The sequence below is a fragment of the Cervus canadensis genome, chromosome 32, assembly GCF_019320065.1.
Source record: "Cervus canadensis isolate Bull #8, Minnesota chromosome 32, ASM1932006v1, whole genome shotgun sequence".
NCBI lineage: Eukaryota > Metazoa > Chordata > Mammalia > Artiodactyla > Cervidae > Cervus > Cervus canadensis.
Genome location: NC_057417.1, coordinates 7,662,697 through 7,690,026, shown reverse-complemented (window position 1 = coordinate 7,690,026; position 27,330 = coordinate 7,662,697). Strand labels below are relative to the sequence as shown.

Sequence of the window (27,330 nt, the reverse complement as noted above, 5' to 3'; positions counted from 1 at the left end):
AGGAGCAAGGTCATGCCTTCCTCCCTTCTGCCCTTCTGTCTTTCCTTTCTTTCTTTTATTTTTGCATTTTCTAATGTCTGCAACTTTTAAAGACCAGGATCTGTGTGTGCTCATTTGGTCAGTTGTGTCTGACTCTTTTCGACCCCCTGGGCTCTAGCCCCACCAAGCTCCTCTGTCCAGGCAAGAATACTGGAGTGGGTTGCCATTTCCTACTCCAGGAAATCGTTCTGACCCAGGGATCGAACCCTCCTCTCCTGCATTGGCAGGTGAATTCTTTACCACTGAGCCACCTGGGAAGCCCAAAGACCAGGGTAGATAGCTTAGAATCTTGCAGGACAATTCAGAATGGATGTTAGACTTACAGGGCGGTAAGGCCATGTTAAACACTGATCCACAGACATTCATAGGGCAGGAAGAGGCACGTGGCAAAAGTCACAATTCATATGAAGACCTCAAAGTGGCCATACCTTGGGGTTAAGATGAATGATTCATTCTAGAAGGTACTGGGTATTGCCCAGATGAAGTGCTGTGGTAAGCCCCAGCTGCAAGGGAATTCTTATGGCAGAATGGAATCAGCTAGGGTAGTCCAAATGCTAGGGCAGTCACAACCTTGAAGAATTTGTAAGCTGAGAAGGCTGCTTCTGGAGGCTAAGAAGAGCCTGGTAGATGGTGACATCTAACCTCAGAGGTAGCTGAGCTAGTCAGCATAGAGTTCTTTTTGTTCTGCTCTGAAGCCATCAGTGTACCCCAGGCTCTGTTCTAGGCGTTGAGGATAAAGAATAGACACCCAGTTCTTATTCTTTCAGGGCTTGTGGCTTAGTTGGGATAAAAGACAAATTGACAGTTTTGGTTGAATATTGAATCAACCCTGAATCTTCTTTGGAAGGACTGATGCTGAAGCTGAAGCCCCAATATGTTGGCCACCTGATACAAAGAGCTGACTCACTGGAAATGATCCTGTGCTGGGAAAGACTGAGGGCAAGAGAAGGGGACGACAGAGGATGAGATGTTTGGAAAACGTCACTGACTCAATGGACATGAATCTGACCAAACTGCAGGAGATAGTGGAGGACAGAGGAGCCTCGTGTGCTGCAGTCCAGGGGTTACAAAGAGTTGCACATGATTTAGCAACTGTATAAGAGCAATGTTGTCTGAGAGCATGCTAGGAGCAGTAAAACCGCCAGCAACATAAAACTTCCCAAGGCAACCCAGGGATGATTGGTCATCCGCTGATGTCTTCCAGCCCTGTACTCAATGTTTTCCATGCATTCTGTGATCCTTACAGCAATCCTGTATCTTATATCCTCTTATAGGAAAGTCCATTTTATTGATTAGCAACCTGAGTCCAGAGAGGTTAACCAACACATTCATGGTTCCACAGCATGTAGTAGAGAAAAGATTCGAAGTAAGAAAATCAAATTCTTGAGTCCATCCTCTTGGTCATTAGCTGTTCTAACACGTAGCTGGAGTAACCCAGATTCAGCCCTCTGGATCTCAGTTTCCTCTTTGGAAATATGGGTATATTCATGGCATTGTAACTCTAAAACTGAGCCGCTGACTGTGAATGTACATGAATTCAGAGGAGTGGTTCAGGCATCTTCAGCCCTCACCCTTTTAAAAACAAACATCCTGCATGTATAGCCTGGGATTTTCCCTGGTGGCTCAGATAGTAAAAGAATCTGCATGCATTGCAGAAGTTCTGGGTTTGATCCCTAGGTAGGGAAGATTCCCTGGATCTTGGCAACCCACTCCAGTATTCTTGCCTGGAGAACTCCAACTTTTTTCTGGCTGCCAAGCTCCTGGTTGGTTTCATTTTCTCATGCAAAGCCAAATGCATGACAGCAAACCTGTAATTTCAGCCACATTATCACCATGTCCTAACCAGGCAAGCTTATTAGCTCAGACAATTAAGAAAATACAAGTTGAAAATACTTGGTTATTAGGGAGAAAGGAATAGCATATTAATAAATCTAAGAGGTTGCCACAATTAGCACTTGTCGTCATAAAAATCAAGGAGAACACTAAGGAAATGGATATTATGTTTATTATTTAGCATTTACATAGCATTTTGCATTTATTAAGTGCCTGATAATTGTTCTTGTCTGTTTCTTTCTGTTATAACTCCAATAAAGGACATTTGCTATTCTAGTGGGCAGCATATGGGGCCTTTAAGGAAGAGCTCATTAAATTACTTTTCAAGTAATCTTCCTATCCTCCTGCTCAACTCAGATTTAAGTAAAGAAAGAAAACACCCAGAAATCCTGCTGAAATGTAAATTATTTTATCCCTCTTCTTGGTTCAAAGCCCTCCAGTGGCTCCCCCATTTCTCTCAGAGTAAAAACCCAAATCCCACAAATGCAAGTTGATTGGATCCTACAAGAGAAGAAAAGCATACGTGGAAGTTTAAATAAAATCCGCAGTTGATAATAAAATACCAAAGTTAACTTCTTAGTTTGGAGAAATGCACGTGATTAGGAAAGATGCTAACTTCAGGGGAAGCTGGGTGAAGCATGTGGCTTCCCAGGTGGTTCTAGTGGTAAAGAAACCACCTGCCAATGCAGGAGACACAGGAGACGCGGGTTCGATCCCTGGGTCTCGATGCTACATTCTAATAATAATTATTTACTTTATTGTTTACTAGGACTTCCCTGATGGCTCAGGGGGTAAAAACTCTGCCTGCAATGCAGGAGACACAGCAGACTTGGGTTCGTTCCCTGGGTCAGGAAGATCCTCTGGAGGAGGGAACGGCTACCCACTCCAGTATTATTGTCTGGAGAATCCCATAGACAGTGGAGCCTGGTGGGCTACAGTCCACGGGGTCGTAAAAGAGCTGGACATGACTAAGCATATATATATATCTGGTGTTTACTGTGAGTCTGCAAAACAATGATCAAAAACCCATTTTGCAGATAAGGCAATGGAGGTTGCTTGGAGAACTAATTTGCTCCATGGCGCACAGCCGTCCTGGGGCCCAGGTCTGGAACCCATGTGGTTCTGATCCTAGACTCAGCTCTTCATCAGTTCTCGGCACTGTCTTATCGCCAAAGAGAATTTTAAAGCAACTGAGAAAGTGATCAGAATGCAACTCTTCCATGGACTGGCTGTTCTCAAACTTTGTCAGCATTTCTTAAACTGTGGACCAGAAACCACTCTTTATTAGAATTGTCTGGTATGCTTGTCACAAACGCGCATTCCTGACTTCTGCCTGGGGTAGTAAATGTTTAACAACTGTCCTCGGTCACTGATGGGGCAGGAGGGGTTCGGGAGACTTTACCAGTTTCCGTGGTGTAAATGCTCCCCCGGTGGCTGATTTCAAGCCACTAGGGCCTTGTCACTGAATGCAGAGTTGGCTGAAGATGTGCAGCAGCAAAACATTATATAGAATTTCTGCCATTCAGGTATTAAAGAAACCGAAATTTCAAAGGCATATCATAAATTATCATATTTATGTATTATCATATTACCGTATTTACATATTATCATATTGTAAATTAGTAAAGTGTAGTAAAAAAATTAGGAAGCAATGAGTTTGAATACTTAGAACTTTTTATATATTTTATTTAAGGGTGGGTTTATATCATTTAATTTTTTTATTTTTTAAATGAAGTACCATTTCTTTATAATGTGTGTTAGTTTCAGCTGTACAACAGAGTGAATGAGCTCTATGTATACATGCATCCGCTCCCTCTTGAGCTTCCGTCCCACCCACCCCCATCCCACCTCTAGGTCATCACAGAGCACAGAGCTGAGCTCCCTGCACTACACGGCAGCTTCCCGCTAGCTAACTGTCTTGCACACAGTAGTGTATATATGTTAGTGCTACTCGCTCAAGTCATCCCACCCTCTTATTTAATTTTTTTCAAGTCTGTGTTCAACAACAGGCTCACAATAGCCCTGACAAATGAACCATTGGTTCTCACCATTCCACAGGGACAAGCTGCAGTATCCCTTTGTGTATATGTGCTTAATTGCTCAGCCATGTCCATCTCTTTGCGACCCCGTGGACTGTAGCCCACCAGGCTCCTCTGTCCATGGAATGTTCCAGGCAAGAATACTGGAGTCGGTTGCCATGCCCTCCACCAGGGGATCTTCTTGACCCAGGGATCGAACCCTCGTCTCTTGCATCTCCTGCATTGACAAGCAAATTCTTTACCACTAGCGCCACTAGGGAAGCCCACAGCACCCCTTGGCTTCAGACTAACGAAAATCAGCAGTGGAAAGGCTAGGACCCTGGAATCTGCATTTCCAAGGAGTTCCCCAGGTGATCCTGCTCTGGGCTCAGATTCCAGAGCCGGTGCCCTAAGCCTCTTTCAGAGCATCTTTGGAGTAAGTGGATGAAAATAACCTGTAACAGGACAAACATCTAGTAAACATAGATGGGGATCCATATTCTTAGTGGATGCTCATCTGCAGTTCAGTGAAATGAACTCCACTGTTACTCATCTTAAAAGATTTTTCTAAAAATTGCATAAAAATATGGCAGAGCTTTATTTTATTTTGCCCTTCAGTGAAGGATGGCTGCTCTCTGTGAAAGCGCAGGCAGTAAATCGTGTTCCCCTCCTAGTCAACAGAGGAGGAAAGTTCAGAGGCCTCTCCTGAAAGGTTTAGGCAAAGATAACAAAATGTCAGGAAAGCTGCAGGGCAGGGCTGAATGGAAAAGGAGGCTGGTAATCTCAGATTCAATATAAAAAGATCAAAGCATCAAATAATCAGTCAGGGGTGAGCCTCCCCATCAGAATGTTCCATCAGCCTTGGAATTCAACCTTGTGATTGTATTAGGATGTATACATTATACAACTCCCTTTCTCTCTTGCTCTTTCTCTGTCTCTCTCTCACACATATGTGTGTGTGTGTGTGTGTGTATATGCTCTGCTTGGCTGCCAAGTCGTGTCTGACTCTTTGTGACCCCATAGACTGTAGCCCACTAGGCTCGTTTGTCCATGGGATTCTCCAGGCAAGAATACTGGAGTGGGTTACCGTGCCCTCCTCCAGGGGATCTTCCCAACCCAGGGATCAAACTCAGGTCTCCCACGTTACAGGCAGATTCTTTACCAACTGAGTCACCAGGGAAACCCAGGAATATTGGAGTGGGTAGCCTATCCCTTCTCCAGGGTATCTTCGCAACCCAGGAATCGAACTGGGGTCTCCCGCATTCCAAGTGGCTTCTTTACTAGCTGAGCTACTAGGGAAGCCCCTCTCTCTGTATATATGACCTCATAGAGAAAGCTAGGTGCATCTGAGATCCATAAGAAATTATTGTATGACTAACCATTTGAAACCACTTGAGAAACCATTTGAAACACCACCTGTCTCCACCCTATCCTACCCTATCCCCATCACCATCAGCCTTAAAAATACACGTCTTTTTTTTAGGTAGAGGAATTAATTCAGAGAGACAGTGTACCCCCCAAAATCAAGGGTAATCCAATAGCTATGTGCAAACCCAGATACACACAAGATCCAATCCAGGGTTTGGGGTGTGTCCTCTAAACAGTGGTTTTGCTTTTTGAAGGTGTCTTAAGAGGGTTGCTGTGCCATGACTAATATTTACTCAGTGCTCACAAAAATGCCTCAAGTCACTAGTCATCACTGTGCGTGCATTATGGTTTTAATCCTCCTCATCTTCTGGTTCTTTTCCAGTCACGTTGAAAGTAGTTCATAAATGCTCTTTGGACAAAGGAATCCATAGGAGGCGAGGTGTAGCGGGGCCGTGTAACAAGTCCAAGGTTGGGTAACTGGGATTGGAGCTCCACTTTGATTTGGTTTCTTAGTCCAGGCACAAAAGCTCAACACTGCTGCCTCCCTAAAGGATAAAACAGTGACTCTGCGATACATCAGAGTCACCCATGAGAAGTGATTATAAATGATTCATCTTGGGCCCAGGATTGTGAATAATTCATTGTGGGGTAGGGCCCAGAATCCTGCATTTTAAACAGACTTCCCCAGGTCACTTAGATGCGGTCTGAATATGCCTGTAAATAGATTGATGTTGTTCACGCAACACTCTCTCCCTCTCCAGCCATAAGCGAACCTGTCCACCTTTCAGAATACAAAACCTGCATTTTGCTAAGGATGACCAGCCTGGGTCTCTCATGCCAGTCTCCCCACTCACCGTTCCTGAGGCTCAGAGCCTTGACTATTCAACTTAATAGGTACCTGGGAGTCCACCAAATTCAATGCTTTCATGTTTTCATGTGCCTTAAATTTCAATCCAGAAACAGGACACAGCTGACAAAAGTTGGGCTTAAATCCAAGTCTCTTGAATTGAAGGACCTCAAATGACTAAAGGTTCAGTGGCTGTAGTTCAGTGACTACAGGTCTCCCCTGTAGCTCAAATAGTAAAGAATCTGCCTGTTGCAGGAGACCCGGGTTTGATCCCTAGATCAGGAAGATCCCCTGGAGAAGGGAATGGAAACCTACTCCAGTATTTTTGTCTGGAGGATCGCATGGACAGAGAAGCCTGGTGGGTTATAGCCCATGGGATCCCAAAGAGTTGGACACAACTGAGCGACTAACACGGCTACTACCAATGACTGAAAAAGCTTCCTAGTCACTACGTTGGTTTCCATATTCTCATCTGCTATGTGGGAGCATCTTGCTTTTCCCTTAAAGTAACCCACAAAAATGGAAATTGTTGCTCATAGATACACAACATCTTGAAGTAGTCAAAGCACTTTCTGGGACATCATTCCATTTGCTTCTCTCTGACCCAGGAGAGAGGTGGTATCATTTTCCTTAAACAGATGAAGAGTTGGAGACGCTGAGAAGGCAGGTGACTTGCCCTAGGTCATGCAGCATCACATCTACCACCAAAATCTTATCTCTTGCAGCTTTACTCTCTTCTTATTAGAGCTACGAATGACGTAATTAGATGAGATGGCTCAGGGCTGGCAGCTCTTTTTCCTTCTTCTCATTGCCTTTGGCTGCTTTCATGGACAGCAGAGGCAGTTGTTCAGTCACTCAGTCATGTCGACTCTTTGTGACCCCATGCACTGCAGCACACCAGGCTTCCCTGTCCTTCACTGTCTCCTGGAGTTTGCTCAGACTCATGTCCATTGAGTCGATGATGCCATCCAACCATCTCACTCTCTGTCTCTCAACCTTCTCCTCCTGCCCTCAACCTTTCCCAACATCAGGGTCTTTTTCAATGAATTGGTTCTTTGCATCAGGTGGCCAAAGTATTGGAGCTTCAGCTTCAGCCTCAGTCCTTCAGGGTTGCCTTCCTTTAGGATTGACTGGATTGATCTTCTTGCTGTCTCAGGGACTCAACAGAGGCAGATCAGCCATCAATTTACTAAACAGACCTTTACGGAAAAGTTTGTTCTCTGTCTAGGTAAAGAGCAAACTCGAATGGAGATGCAGGCATGTCTACTTTCAGAGTACACCTCTTAGTATTTCTATTTCCTAATGTATATTTAGACTCCTCCCCATCTACCAGTGCACTAGAAATTAGCCTACTCATGAATAAGATTTGGAACTCAGAAGTAACCTAAACTGTGTCTGTTTGCAGAAATCACATACATTATGAGACAAAGTTCTTTAGCTCTCGAGTGTCAGAAGAGACAGATCCATGTTCACACACACACACAAAACCACATCCTCACATGTCTTGGGAACACATCCACATATGTCTGAGACACTGAGAAAACTCCAGTAGTCCTAGAACAAAACCCTCAGAATGCTTGTCTCTTTGTTTCAAGCATTTATACAAAGAAAGGTCATTAATAAGGCAAATCCAGGGATTTTAGCTGAGATCAGTTTCGTCTTAAATTCATCACTCATTTTCTGCCTCCAGATTGTGCTGTCAGCAGTTTTCTTAGGCCTGGGGAATGAACACCATGCACAGGTCTGCCATTTGGTTGAATTAAATACATGTGGCGGGTGGGCGGGGGGGAATCTTTGAGGATTTGAAGATTCATTGCAAAATAGCAAAACTTTTTTTTTCTTTTTAAATCGATGTTTAAGTTGGCCTTGATTTCTGAGTGAGTTGGAGGATTAAAGACAACATGGGGACTCAGGTGTGATGAGGGGAGAGCCGTAGGAGAGTCGCTCCTGGAGGGGGAGGGTGTGGGTCGCTGTCTCTTCCAGGCTGTGTGCTTGCTGGGCTAAAGAAGAAGCCTTATCTCCATGATGCTGTCAAAGCAGGAGAAGACGGCACAGTTCCTGCGGGAACTTGACACGTTCCTTGAATCAGTTGAGTCCCGGGATGTCATTAACAGAGGATTCATGCCTGCTTCTTACCTGGGGATTTATAAAGGTGGAGGTGTGCTGGCGTAGTTAGAAACAGCAGGATGGGAAAGGACTGTCGTGGAGAACACATCCGGGTGCCCGTCCTCTGCTCCTTGTGGTTCCCTTGGCTCCTGGGAGAGCCTGAAGTTCAGAGGAAGGATGGGAAGGAGTTCTGAGGCTGTCCAGGAAGCCTAGTGCTCAAGGAGGGGACCCTGCTTGGGAGTTGGGAGCCTTAAAGACACAGGATGCTGGGCGACAGTAGAAGTTGAATGGGCGGCGGCGGGCGGCCGGGGGGAGGTAGCTGATCACGGCTCCAAGTAACCCAAAGGTGATGAACCCTCAGGCCCCACCACCCTCACCAAAACCACCAGGGGCACACGTGCTGTGGCTGAATGACAGAGAAAGCCCAGCAGGGCACTTGTTTCTCACCATCAGAAAACATCTTGTTTCTTTGAATGTCCTCCACCTCCCCCATCCTTTCTTCCAACCCCTGCCCCAAAGAACAAGCCCTAACAGGGGAAGAAGAGGGTCCCAGGGTGGACCTCCACTCTCCAGTGCTGGAATGGGAGGGGCGGGGAGGCAGGAAACACGCCCTGCTACTGCAGGTCCAGCCCCAGGAAGTGGGTTTGCATCTCCCGGACTTTGGAGGTCCTTGAAGGTGGACCTGGCTGTTTTAAATCACAGAAAGCTGTCACAAGGTCTTCATATGTCATTCAGGGGTTTGGCCCGGGAAATCAGTCCCACCCATCCTGCCACTGTGCCTCCCACGTAATGACTGAGCATCCCGAAGAAACTCTGAGCTCTCTGAACCTCAGATCCCTTGATGTAAAATGGGGACAAACAGTAGAATCTTCTCTGAGTCATCAGGCGATGCAGTGAGCTTAACGGAGTGCCAGTCATTCAGCTAATCTTTATTAAATAGCTGTCAGATGTCAGGCACTGTCCTAGGTGTCGATCACCATAATAATTATGTGTGTTAGTTGCTCAGTCATGTCTAACTCTTTGCTAACCCACGGACTATAGCCCCACCTTCTACCAGGTTCCTCTGTCCTTGGGATTCTCCAGGCAAGAATACTGGAGTGGGTTGCCATTCCCTTCTCCAGAGAGTCTTCCCAACCCAGGGATCAAACACACGTCTCCTTCCACACATTGCAGGCGTGTTCTTTACCATTTGAGCCACCAGGGAAGCCCTTTAGGGCAAAACGCCTTTTCTTATTTCTAGGTATTTGCAGGCTCTGCTAAACATTACTATGGACTGAATTGGTTCCCCCTCCCATCCCCTTGCCTCCCACCCAAATTTGTATGTTCAAACCCTAACCCGCTGATGTTATTTGGAGGTGAGGGCTCCAGAGAGTTATTGAGTTAGATGACATCATGAGGGTGGGATCCTCCTGATTGGATAAGTATCCTTAGAAGAGGAATTGAGAGAGGCCATCCCCTCTCTGGGGCTCCCCAGTTTGCACTAGTGGTAAAGAATCCACCTGTCAATACAGAAGACACAAGAGAAGCCTCGGGTTTGATTTCTGGGTCGGGAAGATCCCCTGCAGGGGATAGCCATCCCCTCCAGTACTCTTGCCTGGAAAATCCCATGGACAGAGAAGCTACAGTCCATGGGGTCACAAAGAGCTGGAGATGACTGAGCCACATGCACTCATTCCCCCTCCACTATATGGGGACACAGCCAGAAGGTGGCAAGCCAGAGAAGAGTGCTCTCACAAGAAACCTAACATGCTGGCACCTTGATCATGGGCTTCGCAGTCTGCAGAAGCATGAGAAATAAATGTCTGTGGCTTCAACCACCCAGTCTGTGATGTTTTGTTACAGCAGCTAGCACTGACTAATACAGACACATTGGCAGCTCATCTCCATTACAGATGTGTTCAGCACTTGGCCCTTGCCTGCTCATCCTATTCTTTCAAAGACTTAAAAAAAAAAAAAAAAAGCCAAAATATGTTTAGTTGTCCTGTCTCTGTCCTCCAGCCCGTCTCCTTTCCTAGGAATTTCATCATTCTGGCAGAGCACTGAATTTATTTGAGTTGAAAGGAATGCAACGTGTATCTTAATTCTGTGTCACCTGGCTACAGAATCAGCCCAGCTGCATCAGGAAGGAGGCATTAACTCCATCCAAAGCTGTGTGATTAACTTATTTGTTTGCCTACAGAGCTAAAATGGAAAAGAAAAAAAAAAAAAAAAGGCAGGAAGCTGAGTGAATCCGCACAGGCCCCATTTTGAAGTTGGATTTCTAGAGAACCCGAGATGAGGGTTTTAATGCACTTTCCCCGGGCTTACCACGATTATAACTTTTAATGGAAAATCACTTTGCACCATCTTGCTTCGTTTTAAATGGAGAGTGTGTAATATTGTCTAACGCCAGGGTAGGAAGTTGATTTAGTATGCATGCTTTTCTCCCCTCTTCGCTCCTTTCTGTGGTCCTTTGTACACATTCAATATAGTTACATTTTTGCTTAGAACATATATATTTTCTCCCTGAACTTTCCTCGATTGCTTTTTTATCAAGTTTACAAATCAAATCAAATAGGTATATTGCAAAGCTCCGCGATATTATTTTCGGAGCTTATAGTGCAATGTATTGAATTACGCTAGTCTGTGCTCTGCCCCTGCTGTTCTCCATGGATTGAGAGAGAGGGACTGCGGATCCTATAAATTCACCCGGCATTCCTGGCTAAATCAAGACCGCTCTTCAGGCTGCGAGAAGAGACAGGGCAAGTGTTCGTTACACAAATCAATTTGGTCCCAAGTACATCGCAGTGGCTACTCAACTATCTCTCCCAATAATATTGTCAACTTAATCAAATAATGCCTCGAAGACACTCAGCTTTTCTCTCGGAGAAATAACTTGATTGGTGGAGGAGGGAGACGCAGCTGGCTATTCAAAAGGACACTTTTTATTTATTACCACTGAGAGCTTTGTGTGTGGAGGTGGGGAGTGCCCTCAGCAGAGGGAAGATGATGAATATTCAGTAGGCTGACCGGGAGGTAGGGCAGGGTGGGGATCTTACTGCCTTGGGATTGAGTCTTGGATGTTCTGTTTTGATACCTTCATGGCAGAGTGAGCGATGCTCAGCAGGAAAGAAGATGGACCCAGGGAATGTTCCTGGAATGACTCAGTAAAGTACCTACTATGCAATGTGGGCTTCCCAGGTGGTGCTAGGGGTAAAGAATCCACCTGCCGATGCAGGAGATTCAAGAGATGGCAAGTTTGATCCTTGGGCCCAGGGGGTCTCAGAATTGGACACAGTTGACCAACTGAGCACACGGTGCATGCTCAGTACCTCGGTTGTGTCCAACTCTTTGTGACCCCGTGGACTGTAGCCCACCAGGTTCCTCTGTCCATGGGATTCTCCAGGCAAGACTACTGGAGTGGGTTGCCGTGCCCTCCTGCAAGGGATCTTCCCGACCCGGGGATGGAACTCATGTCTCTCTATCTTTTGCATTGGGGTTCTTTACCACTAGGCCACCTGGGGAAAGCCCTTCTCCTGTGCTTCTCCTCCCAGAGATCTGGTCATCCCCTGGTCCACAGGTGAACTCAGCGGAGAGTCCCTGGGCTGGGAGAGAGGAGACCATGGGGGGCGGGGCCACAGCCTGAAAGGCGCGGATTCTGCATGACCATGCATGCTGTCTCCAACAGTCGTCCCTGGATTGGTCGATATCAAAATCCAATTTCACCAGGATTAGCCTTGGGTTGCTCAGAGCTATTCATTGACTTAGGAACGATTATAGCAGAGGAAGCCCCACAGTTCTTTATTAAGGTTTTCTTTTTTTTTTAAGGAAGCACTAAGCGATCAGGAGATTAAAGAGCTGGTGGTGTTTTCTTAACATTTATAACCTGCACCGATATCTGGGGAGTTTGTTTATTAGGAAAAATTCTGAGGCACACATTCTGCCTCCTAATAGGGCCCTCGAACTGGACCAGGGCAGAAGCGGGCTTTGCTGTTCTAATGAGTTTATTTGGGAACCTCTGCCAAGAGCTTCCTGGAAACCTACCTCTGGGGTTAACGGGCTTTGCATCGTGTAGGTTCCCTGGTGGCTCAGACGGTAAAGAATCCACCTGCAATGCTGGAGACCTGAGTTCAATCCTCTGGGTCAGGAGGATCCCCTGGAGAAGGGAATGGCAACCCATGCCAGGATTCTTGCTTGGAGAATCCCATGGACAGAGGAGCCTGGTGGGCTACAGTCCATGGTATTGCAAAGAGTCAGACAGGACTGAGGGATGAACACACACAGGGTCCTTCACCCTTTCCTGCAATGATGAGGAAGCTGCATTTCAGAGTCATCGACATCCATGGGCCTGAGAAATAAAGAGCAAAGCTGATGATTATTAATCCTGTTCGTAACAAAGATGATGACGATCTCATTTCTTCATGGGTCTTTGATTTCATGACCGTACACTAAAGGATCTAGACAGAGAGGCATTTATCATTTTTGTTTTCAGTCACTAAGTCGTATCTGATTCTTTGGGACCCCATGGACTGCAGCTTGCCAGGCTTCCCTGTCCTTCACCATCTCCCAGAGTTTGCTCAAAGTCATATCCATTGAGTTGGTGATGCTATCCAACCATCTCATCCTCTGTTGTCCCCTTCTCCTCCTGCCCTCAATCTTTCCCAGTTTCAGGGTCTTTTCCAATGACTTGGCTCTTCTTATCAGGTGGCCAGAGTATTAGAGCTTCAGCATCAGCTTCAGTTCTTCCAAGGAACATTCAGGGTTTATCGTTTTATCCAAGTTGGAACTAAAACCCAGAGACATGAAGTCAGGATTCATGCAACTCAATCGTGGCAAAACCAGGTTTGTTCATGTATGCCACAGATATTTACAGAGAACTTACCATGTATGCTAGGTCAGTGGTTGTTTTTTTTTTTTTTTTTAGGTCAGTGGTTTTAATTGGTGCAATTTTGCTCCCCCAGGACCTTTGAAGCCTCGAAGAGATTTTCAGTTGTCCTAGCCCCAGGGCAGGCTACTGACATCTAGTGGGTGGAGGCCAGAGATGCTACTGGGCATCTTATGGTTCACCAGGTGATACCCACATCAAAGAATTAAGGAACCCCCAATGCCAACAGTGCTGTTGTAGAGAAACTCTGCTCTAAGAGGGAAGGGGTAATAAGTGCATAGAGGTTCTGCCGTCCTTGTTCTTATGCACTGTGCACTCTGGTAGAGAAGCCAGATTATCGAAATTAGCAGAAGCATATAATATAAAAGCAAGAAGTGACGTGTGCCGTGCAAGAACAACAGGCACAGAAGGGAGGAGATGCTGATTCAGCTGTTTTATTTATTTATTTATCTATTTATTTTTTATTGAAGGGCAGTTGACCCACAATGTTGTGGGGAGAGAATTATCCAGGCAAGGGGACAGATAAAGAGGTGTGAAGACTAAGGAGGAATGTGCTGAGTGTTGAAGGGGGAGCTAAGAGGCTCCTGAACAGAATGGGGGAACAGCAGGAGACAGGGGGTCAAGGCAGCTTCTCCTCGACCAGAGTGAGGGTCTGGCCTGGAGGGTTCTGGGAGGGACAACACCCCAGCCATTCTGCCTACACCGCTAACATCCTTACTCATCTCAATTTCCTTCCATCTCTGAGCAAGTGGAACAGTATTAATTTGCTTGGTTTTTAAGTTCCACCTTCTGATCTTCCAGACATGGTTACAAGGTACATTTCTAATTCAGCTGGGTCTCACTTTAGAGCCAAAGTGACTTTAAAAAAATCAGACACGGATAAATCAAGAGTTCTTCTTTCAATGATTAATTCCCACTAAGCTTTGACATGCATCAGCCTTGGGGAATGTAATCGCAAACCTGGTAGATCCTGCCTTTCAAAAAGACATGTTCTAGATGGTTCATTCTGTTAGTAGGTCTTGTAGTTTTTTCACATGGTTTTATTTTTGTCTTTAGAAATCTCACCCCGTGCTTTTGCCATAGGCTTTAGTGGACTCCTCAGGGATGCCTGTCCATCTGTGTGAGGAACCTGCAGGCAGGTCTTCGTCTTTGAAGTGCTAGTGGCCTTTCCGGAGGCTTCTCAGCCCAGCTGAAGGTCATCACTGCATTCAGGGGCAGTACAGAAAGGAGGTCTTGGAGCCTGTGTTTGAAGGGAAGGCTTGAATCTCTTCTCATTTTGCTGTTCACTTCAGTTTAGTCACTCAGTTGTGTCTGACTCTTTGCAACCCATGGACTGCAGCACGCCAGGCCTCCCTGTCCATCACCAACTCCCGGAGTTTACTCAGACTCGTGTCCATTAAGTCAGTGATGCATCCAACCATCTCATCCTCTGTCATCCCCTTCTCCTCCTGCCTTCAATCTTTCCCAGTATCCGGGTCTTTTCAAATGAGTCAGCTAAGTCATGTCTGACTCTTGCAGTCCCATGGACTGTAGCCCTCCAGGCTCCTCTGTCCGTGAGATTTCCCAGGCAAGAATACTGGAGTGAGTTGGCATTTCCTTCTTCAGGGGATCTTCCTGACCCAGGGATCGAACCCCCGTCTCCTGCATTGGCAGGCAGATTCTTTACTGCTGAGCCATCTGAGAAGCGAGAACTCATCAGAGTGACCAGTGTGATGGCTGAGAACCCGGGGACCCCTCTAGTGGGGGGTCCTTCTTCTGCATCTGGGTTGAGGCCAAGCCTTTTGAGAGCCTCATGCCACCAGGACTGGTTAAAAAGTGCAACCATGCCTTGATAATTCTTGATAACGGTTACTCATTCTCCAAGCATTTCCCGTCTGTTTGCTTAGCAGGGGACTTCTTAGGTTGAATGAAGGCCTTCAAATATGTGTCCATGTTCTGACCTTCATGAACTTGGGGATGTGACCTTATTTGGAAAAAATAAAAGGTCTTAACAGATGCAATTAGGTTAAGGATCTCAAGACCAGATCAGCCTCAATTTAGCGTGAACTCTAAATCCAGTGTCCTTAATGTCCTTATAAGAAGAAAAAAGACTGAGGGAGACTTGAGTCTCATACACTCAGAGGGAAGAAAGCCAAACAAAGATGAGAGACTCTAGCAATGCAGCTCAGGCAAGCCAAGAGTCCACCAGCGGCTAGAAGAACAGGAAGGATGTCCCCCTGGGAGCCTCTGGCCAGAGTGGGACCCTGAGGGCATCTTCACTGTGCTTTTCTGGCCCTTACAACTGAGAGAGAGTCAATTTCTGTTGCTTCAGTCACCAGGTTTTTGGTAATTTCTTAGAAGACTAATAGAGGGACATGAAACACCGAGTATGTGCTGAATATGTTTGCCCTAAAAGTTCCCAGCAAAAAGGAAATCTCACAGCCTGAAATACTCAAGATGAGGGGTCAATAAGGGTCATTCCCATCGCCCTGACCCCTCGCGAGACTGCGGCTTTGTCTTAGCTTCTTTTGTTCGCCTCCTGCTCCGTTTGGTCCTCATCACATCACAGCATACAAGCGAGCATGCTCAATCCTTGAGATTTCTTCCTTATGTTTCTTTGTCGGCCCCTGGGTACTGATGCCTTTCCACTTCCCTTTCCTTTTCCATTCCCCTGTTGTTGTCTAGCCGCTAAGTCATGTCCAGCTCTTTGCAACACCATGGACTACAGCCCGGCAGACTCCTCTGTCCCGTGAGATTCTCCAGGCAAGAATCCCGGAGTAGGTTGCCATTTCCTTCTCCAGGGGATCTTCCCGACCCAGGGATTGAAGCCACGTCTCATGAAGCCAGCTTCTTTTACCACTGAGCCACCAGAGAAGCCCCCTACAATGTCTGAAATAACTTTTTGGTTTAGTGTTTTCTTTTTTCTGTGTTATCTTTAAAAATTACTTTTAACACACAGGTATGCCGGCGCAGCCGTTTCTGAGCATTTTTGTATTTGTGCCCAGCGCACAGTGATCAATTGAGCGTTGCGTGTTTTTATCAAAGGAAACAACACAAAGATTTCTCCAAAGTCCTGTTTGACTAAAGATGATTAATTTAAATTTTCACATGAGCAGCATAATGCTATTAATCATTTAATATGTTTAATCGTAATCTCTGTAATTCCTAATTAGGTTTATTAAACTGAAACATCCAGCAGTTACACACAAATCCAAATCTTCAGTTTCCTTCTTGGGAGGAGAAGGAGCAGGTTTTCATTTGCATTTGAACAGCAACTTCTAACTGAAGGGGAAAAGTCGGCTGAAGGCCTGAGAACTAGGCTGCTGCTTCTGCAAACCAAAGAGTCTTGTGTTTGAGCAGTGAGACCCCCAACCCCTCAGAAAGCTACTGTCTCATGATTGAGGGTCATTTCCATCTCGTGGGTGTGTCTCCAGACCTCATATCGTGGTGCGTGCTCAATTGCTTAGTCATGTCTGACTCTGTGACCGCAGGGACAGAGGAGCCTGGCGGTCAACAGCTCCCCTGTCCATGGGATTCTCCAGGCAAGAATATTAGAATGGGTTGCTCTGTCCTCCTCCAGGGGATCTTCTTGACCGAGGTTATTGAACCCATGTCTCTTGTGTCTCCTGCATTGGCAGGCAGATTCTTTACCACTGGGCCACCTGGGAAGCCCAAGGAAGACCCAGCGCAGCCAAAAACTATAAATAAATATATAAATGTCCAGTTTATAAGTGTCGAAGTTGTAATATGGTTCTTCCTCTCACTCCGGGGTAGCAAAGGTGATGGTTCACCCCTTCATTCATTCGTTTCTTCCTTTACTCATAAGGCATTCACCCATTCAGTCGGTCAGCCAGCCAGCCAGGAGGCAGACGTGTCTCATTTGTCTAGCATGGCTCAGCCTGTGTCTCACGCTGGTCACGTCACCGCCCTGCTGTGGTCCTTAAGGAAAAGCTGCATCCTCTTGATCTACTCTCGGGGTTCTTTATGGTCCACCCCCTGCCTCCCTCTGCTTCCTCTCCCACCCTTCCTTCACGCATGCTCCCTCTGACCAGTGACATGGAGGTCTGCCTGCAGTCCCAATCTCAGAGGGGTGCCAGTGAGGTGTGAGTTAAAGTGAGATCTGGGTGCCCTGCCCAGGAGTTGACCCTGGGTAGCCTGGATGAGAACCATGAATCCTACCCACTAGTTCCCCAGGGGCAAGAGACTAGAAGCAAAATTCCCCGGGCCCTTGCCCCATTGAAAAATGCATTTCTCAAGGAGGCAAAAACTGTAGAAAGAGGTACAAAATCTATGATTAGAGACACAGCGCAACCAGGCTGGAGAGCACGTAGAGAAGCAGTTTGTTAAGACAGAAGCAAGGCAGAGACACACACCCAGAGGGGAAGGGTGTCGGTGTCCCCCTGATGAGGAAGAGTGCATTAAAGAGGCAGTCAGGTCATTTATGTAGGGCGTTTCTGCCAGATCTTTGTTTACATGCGTGCTCAGTCGCTTCAGACGCGTCTGTCTTTTTGTGACCCTGTGGAGGATAGCCCACCAGGCTCCTGAGTCCATGGGATTCTCCAGGCAAGAATACTGGAGTGCGTTACCATGCCCTTCTTCAGGAGATATTCCCAACCCAGGGATCGAACACCTGCATCCCAATCAGATACTTTACTGCTGAGCCATTGGGGAAGCCCAGATCTTTGTTTACCTTTGGCCAATCATCTCATTTCTTTTCCCACTCCTGACCTGCCCTAGGATCCTCCCTAATATGCCTGTGAAACTTTTTCCCAAGATGTATTTTTCCCAGAGGCCAGTGCGGGGCGGGGGTGGTGGGGGGTGCTTGGCATCACATATTATGGGGTGGTGCCCCCTCCATTTCTACCTCCAAGGAGCCTTTCTGGACATGTGTAGTGTCTCCCTTGCCCCAAGGATAGAAAATATATGACCTCTTGATCTTGTACTCAAATTGGGTTTAGTCCCTTTCTGTCCTTGCCATAGCTGTTAATGTCCCCAGGAGACAAAGTTTAGCTATTTACCCTGTTTCTGTTGTTATTTTCTATTTCAAAGTGCACACAGGAGGCTGATTGTAAATATCTAGCCTGGAACCCACCTGCCCCCTTCCTCAGGAAATGTGAAAAGGAGGCTAGTTGTACATGCCTAGCTTGGAGCCTGGCTGTCTCCTGCCTCAGTCCCCTAAATCCAAAATTCACCTCTCTGCATCTTGGCACATACTTTGCACTCCACTGGTACAGTATCACCTTTTCTCCTAGACATCTCCCACTAAAAATGTAACCTCCAGACTCAGCAAGCCTGAGGAACCACCAGCCATCCTTTGTGTCCCTGATTTAGAATGACTCAACCCCCGAGGGTCACTCTGACCCCTCTTAATAGTCTGTTTAACCATTGCCTTTTCTGCCTCTTTCTGTTCTATTAAGCTAGACACTGTGTGTGCTTCGGAGGATGAGCTTATGTGCTCAGTGGATAGTAATTGCTCAGGAAAGATGTGTTTATTAAGCAAATGGGAACCTCTCCTTCGTGTTTCCTTAATGAGGCTTTTTACACCTCTCCTTTGACATTTTTAGGGCTTCCCTGGTGGCTCAGCTGGTGAAGAATCTGCCTGCAATGCGGGAGACCTGGATTCGATCCCTGGGTTGGGAGGATCTCCTGGAGAAGGGAACGGCTACCCACTCCAGTATTCTGGCCTGGAGAATTCCATGGACTATCCCATGGGATCGCAAAGAGTCAGACACAACTGAGAGACTTTCACTTTCACTCTAACTTTGACATTTTTTGTAAAAATCACCACCATTCTAGAAAATAGCTTGCTTTCCACTTATTGATTATATCTTGTGCTGGGAACTGTGCCATGATGGCACATGTGTTACCGTGTTTGGTCATCACAGAGCCTTACACGGTATGCACCATTGTTATTATCTAACTCAATGGATATAAATTTGCACAAACTCTGGGAGATAGTGGAGGACAGAGGATCCTGGCATCAGCTGTCCATGGGGTCACAAAGAGTCAGACATGACTTAGCGACTGAACAACAGCATTGTTACTACTCATTTTTCAGGGTAGAGAACTATCACCATCCTCTTTATTAGATCCAGCAGCATTAGGAATATGACCAGGTACATTATCTTCTTGACACAACCCTTGGAAGTTGAAGAAAGTATCTGGTAGGGCTTTGGATACCAAAGAAGCTTGGAAGCCTAGTGCGCCAGCTACCAGAATGTCTTACCTTACAAACACAATTCAGTGTGTGTTAGGAAGGAGACATCAATGAAGCCTGTCGACAAGGACAAGGGTTGATGAGAAGGTCACTGGTTATGTCCATGTTATTAGTTTTGTCCTAATTATATGCTTCTAAATTACTCGTAAGTACGAGGGGACGATCTCTCCTTCATAAGTTTGATGGCCTTTTTCATGGGTTTTCCATCATGTTTTAGCGATGCAGACATCTCATGTGAATGGTGTCTACTGCCACCTGGAGGCAGTAGATGCTAATTGCAGAGAAAGCATCTGGAAGCATCTCTGAAATGTTAAAACTCTTGAACTGAGCGTATGGAAGTGGCCTAGATGATTAAATCAAGTGTTACTGTGACTTTTCTCCTGGTTCCTGCCTCAATGGAGGTATCATTGTAATATCATGTTATCCAGGCTTTTTCTTGGAGGATGGGACTGAGTGGGAGGCAGAGTAACGAATTATACTGGTAATGCAACATTCTTGACACCAACTTTGGTCAATATAACTTTCTAATATAGGCGCTCTGTGTCTTCATTGTCCAACACGGAAGCCACAGCCAAGTGTGGCCTCTGAGCACTCAAAAATATGGCTACTGTGAGGGAGGGACTGAATTTCCCATTTTAATTTTAATTCATTTCCGTTTAAAGAGCCACATGGGGTCAACTGTCATGAACAGCACAGGTCTGCAAAATCAAGAAAGGAAAAATTAAAACCTTGAAAAAATGTAAGTCCATCAGATGGTTGCTTGGACTTCAGAGTACCAAACAGCCTTTTCAGATGTTTTATGAGATTTACTCATGTTTTTATCTGTGCAACCTTGGCAATTAGGTAGCCATATTTTAAGATTTTCAACAACCTGGATGAAGGGAGGACTCTCCTTTCTAGATGAAGCTTTCTCTAATTACCTACTGAAACTCCCTGCCCCCCAATTCCAGCGAGTCCTTGCCCTTACTTTACCCCCCTACTTCTTATCTCCTTCCTCCAGCTCTGTATTTCTTGAGGTTATTGTCTGTCTAATTCTTCCCCTGTAAGAATTAGACCCATGACAGTAAGGCTCCCGTTCCTTCACTCATGGCTGAATCCTGGATGTGTGATGGGGACTCATTGGTCTTTCAATAAATCTTTGCTGGATGAATGAATGATTCAGCAGTTTCTTCCTGCATGATTCCTTTGTTCTGGCATTTTCCTACCATTTCGAGGAAGCAAAACCGCACTGGATATATGGTATAGATGAACCTATTTGCAAAGCAGGAATAGGGACACAGAGGTAGGGAACAAACTGTGCGGATACCAAGGGGGGTGGTGCGGGGTGGGGTGAATTGGGAGATTGGAATTGACATATATGCCCTACTGATTGCTCTGCATCATAATACACTATTGATGCTCTGCATAACCTAGATAAGTAATGAGAACCTACGGTATAGCTCAGGGAACTCTACTCAATGCTCTGTGGGGACCTAAATGGGAAAGACATCCTAAAAAGTGGGGATATATGTATGTGTGTAGCTGATTCACTTTGTACAGTTGTACAGCGGAAACGAACACAACACTAAAGCAACTATACACCTATATATATATTTATTTTTTTTTATGAAAAGAACACTGGAAGGCACGTTCAGGTCACTCAAAGCCTCTTTGCTTTGCTCCTGTTCTTTTAGCAGACAGATGACGCGGCGCCCACGGATGGCCAGCCCCAGACACAGCCTTCGGAAAACACGGAAAACAAGTCCCAGCCCAAGAGGCTGCATGTCTCCAACATCCCCTTCCGGTTCCGGGATCCGGACCTCCGACAAATGTTTGGCGTAAGTCCTGCCTTTCTTCTCCTCTGAGTGCCCACTCCGGGGTCCCCAGAGTCCTCCCCTCCTCATGTAATTTCTTGGTATTCATACTACAAAGTGAGCAGCGGTGGGGGGGAGGCATTTTAGATCCCAGTCTGTGGGTATTCTTTGGCCAGGATCTCCATGATTTTAGTATAAATTTCTCTGCTATGTTCACCATGTTTGCACTTGGACCAATGGTACTTCTTCAAGTTTGTAACTTGAATGTCAGATGGGAAATAGGCTCCCAGGTGCTTGAAACAAGCTCATTGCTGATCCCCTGTCAAGAGCCTGGGGACCCATGTGACAGCTAAAATTGTTACAGGTCATCTTGGTTTTTCTCTCTATGGCAGTTGCCAAATTATTGGGAAGAGTGACTCATGACATATTTCTGCAGAACTTGCTCTTTCTCAGGTACTGAGCATCTAGATCTCAGAGGTGATTGTAGAGAATAATTAGTTCTGCATAAAGCCTCGTTAAAACAAAACCACTGCAGATTTCAGAGTCTGACTTGCATCCTGCCATATACGTTCTTCTGGAATCCGTGGTGAGGGTTCAGAGATTTAACTTCTGAGATTATATGCCACAAATGACAGTCTTGCCCAAGCACCATGACCGAACAGCAAGCAAGGCAGAAGCCACCAGCAACCTGGAGAAAAGAAATGATAGAATAGCTTGCTCAGGGGACATTGTGACCCTGATTCTCTTTCAGAATGACCTTTGCACCATCCACCTTGGGAAGGGATGAGCCTGCCATCTCTTTGGGCTCAGTTCCACCAAAGGACAAAGCTATGACAGAGCTTGGATATCATTCATTTTTTTTGCAACTACAGTCATAGTCCCTTTGTCTGTGTCAGCCCAGCCTTGGTGGGAAATGTCTGTGGATTCAATGAACAAAACTACATCCTTAACGTTTGACTTAGAGTGAGGGTTGGCTGCCCAGAGAGTCCCCTTCGAAGAGCTTTTGGATGGATGCAGATATGACAAAAGGAATAAGAAGAGGCTCAACTTGCCAAGTCTAGGTCTGGGCCAGGTAGACCTCATTCTCCATATGAAATCACCAGCTCTGTGTCACCATTCCGCAATGATGGGGTGAACGCGCATGTTTTCTTTAGCATGCATGATGTTTATCAAGTATGCATCGGACACAAAAGCCAAAGAAGTGTCCTCATAGCTAAGATACCCAGGCCTGAAGCCTGACATTTCAGTGGAAAAGGTCAGCTTGTGCTCTTTTATCTCTCTCATTTGGTAATAACCTTGAGTTGAGCCTCTAACTCTTGCAGAGCAGAGATACCCTCGGGCAATTTCAGGTCAAAGATGACTTTGAAAAGTGCAGAGCATTCAGAGTTAAAGTCGAGGTTAAGTGTGTGTGAAGTGAGGAGACCAGGTTTGAATGATGGGCAGCCTGAGGAATTAGATCCCTTTTGTCAGGTCGGGTTCGAAAGTCGTCTCGCTCTTCAATCTGTCTTAGCTCATCAAGTGTCACTGGGATGTTGACTTGGAATTTGGTCCTCTTAATGACCATCCTATGCTCTTTCCGGGTGTCACTCATTGCAGTAGACTCCAATCCCACCCCCGAGGAGGGCTGTGTGGTCTCTGGTCTTCTTGCTTATCTTGAAAGTGACCAGAGGGCTCCACTGCCAAGGTATTCAAAATATTCAGAGCTAGATGCCAAAAACGGATCCTACTTGCATGAATATCTGAACCTCTCTGTTCTTACTGGGTGGTACAGGAGAGGTGGTACACAGCAAATTCTTGCCAAAAGAATGGCCGTGCTACCAGTTGTCAAAGCTCGATCAGAATCTACTAGTTTCAGAGCTACTGTTTGTAAAAGTCAGAATATCTCAAGCAACTGACAAGATGTCGATTTGACAAGATGATAGATACACTTAGGATCCATCTATCTGTTCAGAAAATGCAGCACACAGTCAGTCATCCTGAAATTAATTCAGTTCATCACAAGCTGCCTCTATGTCCATTTTTAACAGTATGCAAGATTTTTTGGTGGGCTTTGTGACCATCCACTCCAGTATTCTTGCTGGGAAAATTCCATGGACAGAGAAGCCTGGTAGGCTACAGTCCACAGGATCACAAAGAGTCAGACACGACAGCATGCTTGCATGCACACACTTCTGTAAAAATCATCCAGCACCTACCTACAGATTCCTGGACTCTGCAATAACTCTGAGGCCTTCTTGGTTTACAACCACCATTCTGAAGACATGGAATTTTAATTCTGCAAAATCTATTCTTCCTGGGCAGACGTCGGTGTTGGCCACTCCCCTCTCGTTATGTGCTACATTTACCGACATGAATCACATGAAAAGGCATCTGTACACATTCTGACTGGCTCCCCACTCTCTCCAGCTGAGAGAATTAAGTGTGGTTTCCTCTTTCAGGTCACAGTTACTCTAAGAAATTGCATTTTAATCCCAATCAGCTGTTTTCCACATCACTGGGATATGAGATGTCATCTCTCCTTTTCTTGCTATATTTTGCCCTGGTTCCTTGTAGCAGAGGCTACAAGGGGAGAGACAGCAGAGAAAAACTCTCACAAAGATTTTTTGCATTGTTCTTCTTGGTCTCTTTTGTTCAGTATGGCCGTGGGGACTGCAAACCAAAACCACAGCACAAGAGTTAAGAGACTTTCTTTCCCAAAGTCCCTGACACCTGTCAGAGCTCTGAACAGGTTCTGTATCCATGCATCATTCAGCCGTGACGTTTGCAACCCCTACATGCCTATCGGTTACCGCAGGCGCCTCAACGTTTCATTTTAATCTGTGGCTTTGGTGCCTCTTTGTCACAATCCTCGTTTCCCTCCTTCCACAATTCACTTTATATCCTTTACTTCCTCCTCTTTCAGATGAATGTGTTCCAGTATTTGGCATGAAACCATTCAGATCATCTCAGATTTCCTAGGGTTTCCCTTTCAGATGGAACATCCCTTGGTCAAAAAATTTTGTGGCCACTATGTCCAAAGCAGAGACCAGAGCATTTTTCATTATTTATTTTTGGCTACTCTAGGTCTTCGTGGCTGCACGTGGGCTTTCTCCAGTCGTGGCGACCAGGGGCTACTCTTCATCATGGTACAAAGGCATCTCCTTGTGGTGGCCTCTCCTGTTGCAGAACACAGGCTGTAGGGCATGTGGACTTCAGTGGGCTTAGTTGCCCCGTGGCATGTGAGATCTTCCCTGACCAGGGATCAAACCCGTGTCCCCTGCATTGGCAGGCGGATTCTTAACCACTGGACCACCAGGGAAGTCCAGAATCCAGGGTCTTTTTTAAAACATCAATTGGCGTGTGAATGAATGGATCTCTTATATTATCAGGGGCCTTGGTGCTGGAGGTTTCACTGGAAAGGATGTGGGTTCTGACCCTGCTACCTTCTTCTTGAACATGTCAGAGGTCGCAAAAGAGCATGCGTTTCCTTTCCATTTGAATTCTCCATGGGCCCATGAAAGCATTGTATGGATTGCCATTAAATTAATCACAATGTCTTGGTCTTGAATAAAAAGCTCAGTTGAACCTAATATTTAAAAGTGAGCATTTGTGGAGTGAGAGAGTTAGTTACAGACTCCTAGGTAGCTAGTTGGTCAAGAATCCGCTGGCAACGCAGGAGACATAGGAGACTCGAGTTCAATCCCTGGGTTGGGAAGACCTCCTGGAGGAGGGTGTGGCAACCCATTCCAGTATTCTTGCCTGGAGAATCTCATGGACAAGAGGAGCCTGGAAGGCTACAGTCCATGGAGTCACAGAGAGTCAGACATGACTGAAGTGATTGAGTACACATGCTCACATGCAGAGGTAGTTCTAGATTTAGACCACTGAGACAAGCCATTCTATCCTAGGGTTGTCTTCAGTAACAGCTACTCAGGGAGTCCTGGGTTCAGATTTTATCTCATCCTTGTCCATGTGATAGCTGTGTTTTCGTTATCAAAATACAGGCCTTCTGGGCCTGAGTATGACCCACTGAAGTCTCTGTTGTCACTACAGACAGATTACGTGGCTTTCAGAACATGCGGAAGAAACTTTCATTAACAGTAGAAGAAGAAGGAGAGGAGGCTTTCATGATTACTTTTTAAATAACAAAACAGAGATATTTTCAGACCTGGCATGGTGCCTCCTCCTGCTCCCACATCCGAAACTTGAAGCCAGCCCTAAGAAAACTAGGATGTTGCCTTTCCTTAGCTGCCATGCACATTCTTTGAACTAAGCTTACTTTCATGTTTTATACTGTATCCATTGAACACCTTTCCGAGGTTTTCAGGGAAATATTATTGGATCTGAGACGGTCTAAACATGGGCAGTACCTCTTGGCCCAAGTGTGTGCCTGTAAGTTCCCAGATTTTAGCCTTGACGCATCTGTCGAGACCCCTCGGGTGGAAACTGAGACGCTGTTGAAGACAGCTGAGTGCTGGTGTTGGGCAAATCGATCCTAGTTATGTCTGCGAATGAGTCGTGTCTATTTAAATTGAAAATGTACCAGCTGTGTTTACATCATTAGTACCAAACTTCCCAATTAAACTGTTGATACTATAAATATAGTACACAACTGCCTTAGAGAGGGGGCTTACATCAGCATTCTTCTTACGGCTTGTTTCACTGGCTTTGAGAAACTTCCACCCCGTGGCAACTGCCAAAGAAACAAACATTGGAGACCATTTAGGGGCATCTGGTGCCATTGTTCCGTTTAGGGAATGACACATGTGAAGATTACTCTCTGATTGGTGCTGTCTCAACCAGCAGCTTCCCAGGTGGCTCAGTGTTAAGGGATCCACCGGCCGGTGCCGGAGACACAGGAGACTCGGGTTTGATCCCTGAATCAGAAAGATCTCTTGGAGGAGGGCCTGACAGCTCAGTCCAGGAATCTTGCCTGGAGAAGGCCATGGACAGAGGAGCCTGGTGGGCTACTGCCCATGGGGTCGCCAAGAATCAGACACAACTGAGCAATTGAGGACACCTTAATCTCAATCAGATATTTTTTCTTTCTTTCTCATATTTGTTCCACTCATCCATGTATTCCCAATCCCCATTTACTGGCATTGACTTAATATAGTTATGAGGTGGCTATTTCCCATGTGTAAGGAGCATGGTGTAAATGAAGCAGGACCCCATGAGGTTTCTAGGCACAAAAGTCTTTCTGTGTCCCCGTCTCCGATGGGCAGGTTCAAAGAGCTGCTCATCAGGGAAGGGAGGGGAGGCCGAGAAAAGGGAGGAGCAGTCAGGAAACACAAATGCAACCTTGGGGCAGGCCTTGGTTTCCTCATAAGGGATACACATAGCAATATCTTTGAGCTCTTCAGCAGAACTATAACCTCCAACAAATGGAAGATGTTAGCTATTTGATGCATCACTCCTCATTCCAGAGAAAGTCACAGTTCGCCCATCACCACCTGAGACCAAGTGATCTCTTCAACCAGATCTTACTTTAAAGGAAGTGCGTTTGTGTTGACTGCTTCAAGAAGGTTCCATGGATGACATTTGCTTGTTGGTTTTAAAGGAAGTCCTTTCCAAGTTTCTCTATTCATAAATATGTGTGCTTCCTGTCTCTTAGGCCCGAAATATACATGGTAGCATCTGTGTGGACTGAATATCCTAAGGGGATTATATCAGAATGATGGCTTCTGAGAGAGTCACAAAGCTAGAGGATTTTTTTTTTTTAAACCATGGAATTCACTTCACCTTTCAACGCAAATCTTGCATTTCTCAAATCTGAAAATCATCTTCTCTTTTTAACAATTTTCTCTGCCCAAATCTAGGGCATGGAAAAAGCAGTAGAACCATCTTGTCTTCACTAAAAGAATTCCTAAGTGTCCACTAATTGCAGGGTGAGTGGGTTGCATGTTTCCTGGTGTGTCCATAGGGCATGCCAGCCATGTAGACCGTCTGTCTTCTCTCCTGGTTGAGCCTTCTCTTCTTGGTTTCTGTCTCTCCTTCTCCCTGAAGTCGAGAAGCACAATAAGAAGCTCAGTAAGAAAAATTCCAGTCTGTAATCCCCAGGCTGAGTACATATCCTGAGGGATGGGCACCTTTCTATGGCCCAGGATGACTTAAGCTTTGGATTTCTTTTTCTCATAGTCAGAACTACTTTCATTTCAAGGTTTTAAGCTATTTATATTCAATTGGAGTCTGCATTTTTCTCTTTCTGAGGGAACGTAGATTTATTTGTATGTTCCAGAGGATAGTATCTGTATATTCTTCTTTTTTTTTTTTTGAATCTCAGTAAG

The 27,330-nt window shown here is 45.8% G+C and overlaps 1 protein-coding gene across 20 annotated transcripts in view; it reads left to right on the top strand.

The window, feature by feature from the left end:
- The window catches only part of RBFOX1 (RNA binding fox-1 homolog 1), a 2,068,635-nt gene that overhangs the window by 1,900,374 nt on the left and 140,931 nt on the right, over positions 1-27,330 (top strand). For all 20 annotated transcript variants that reach the window (XM_043455516.1, XM_043455518.1, XM_043455526.1 and 17 more), the window contains one exon: positions 20,945-21,088. In XM_043455516.1, coding sequence (XP_043311451.1) covers positions 20,945-21,088 — 144 coding nt within the window. The remainder of the gene's footprint in view (positions 1-20,944; positions 21,089-27,330) is intronic.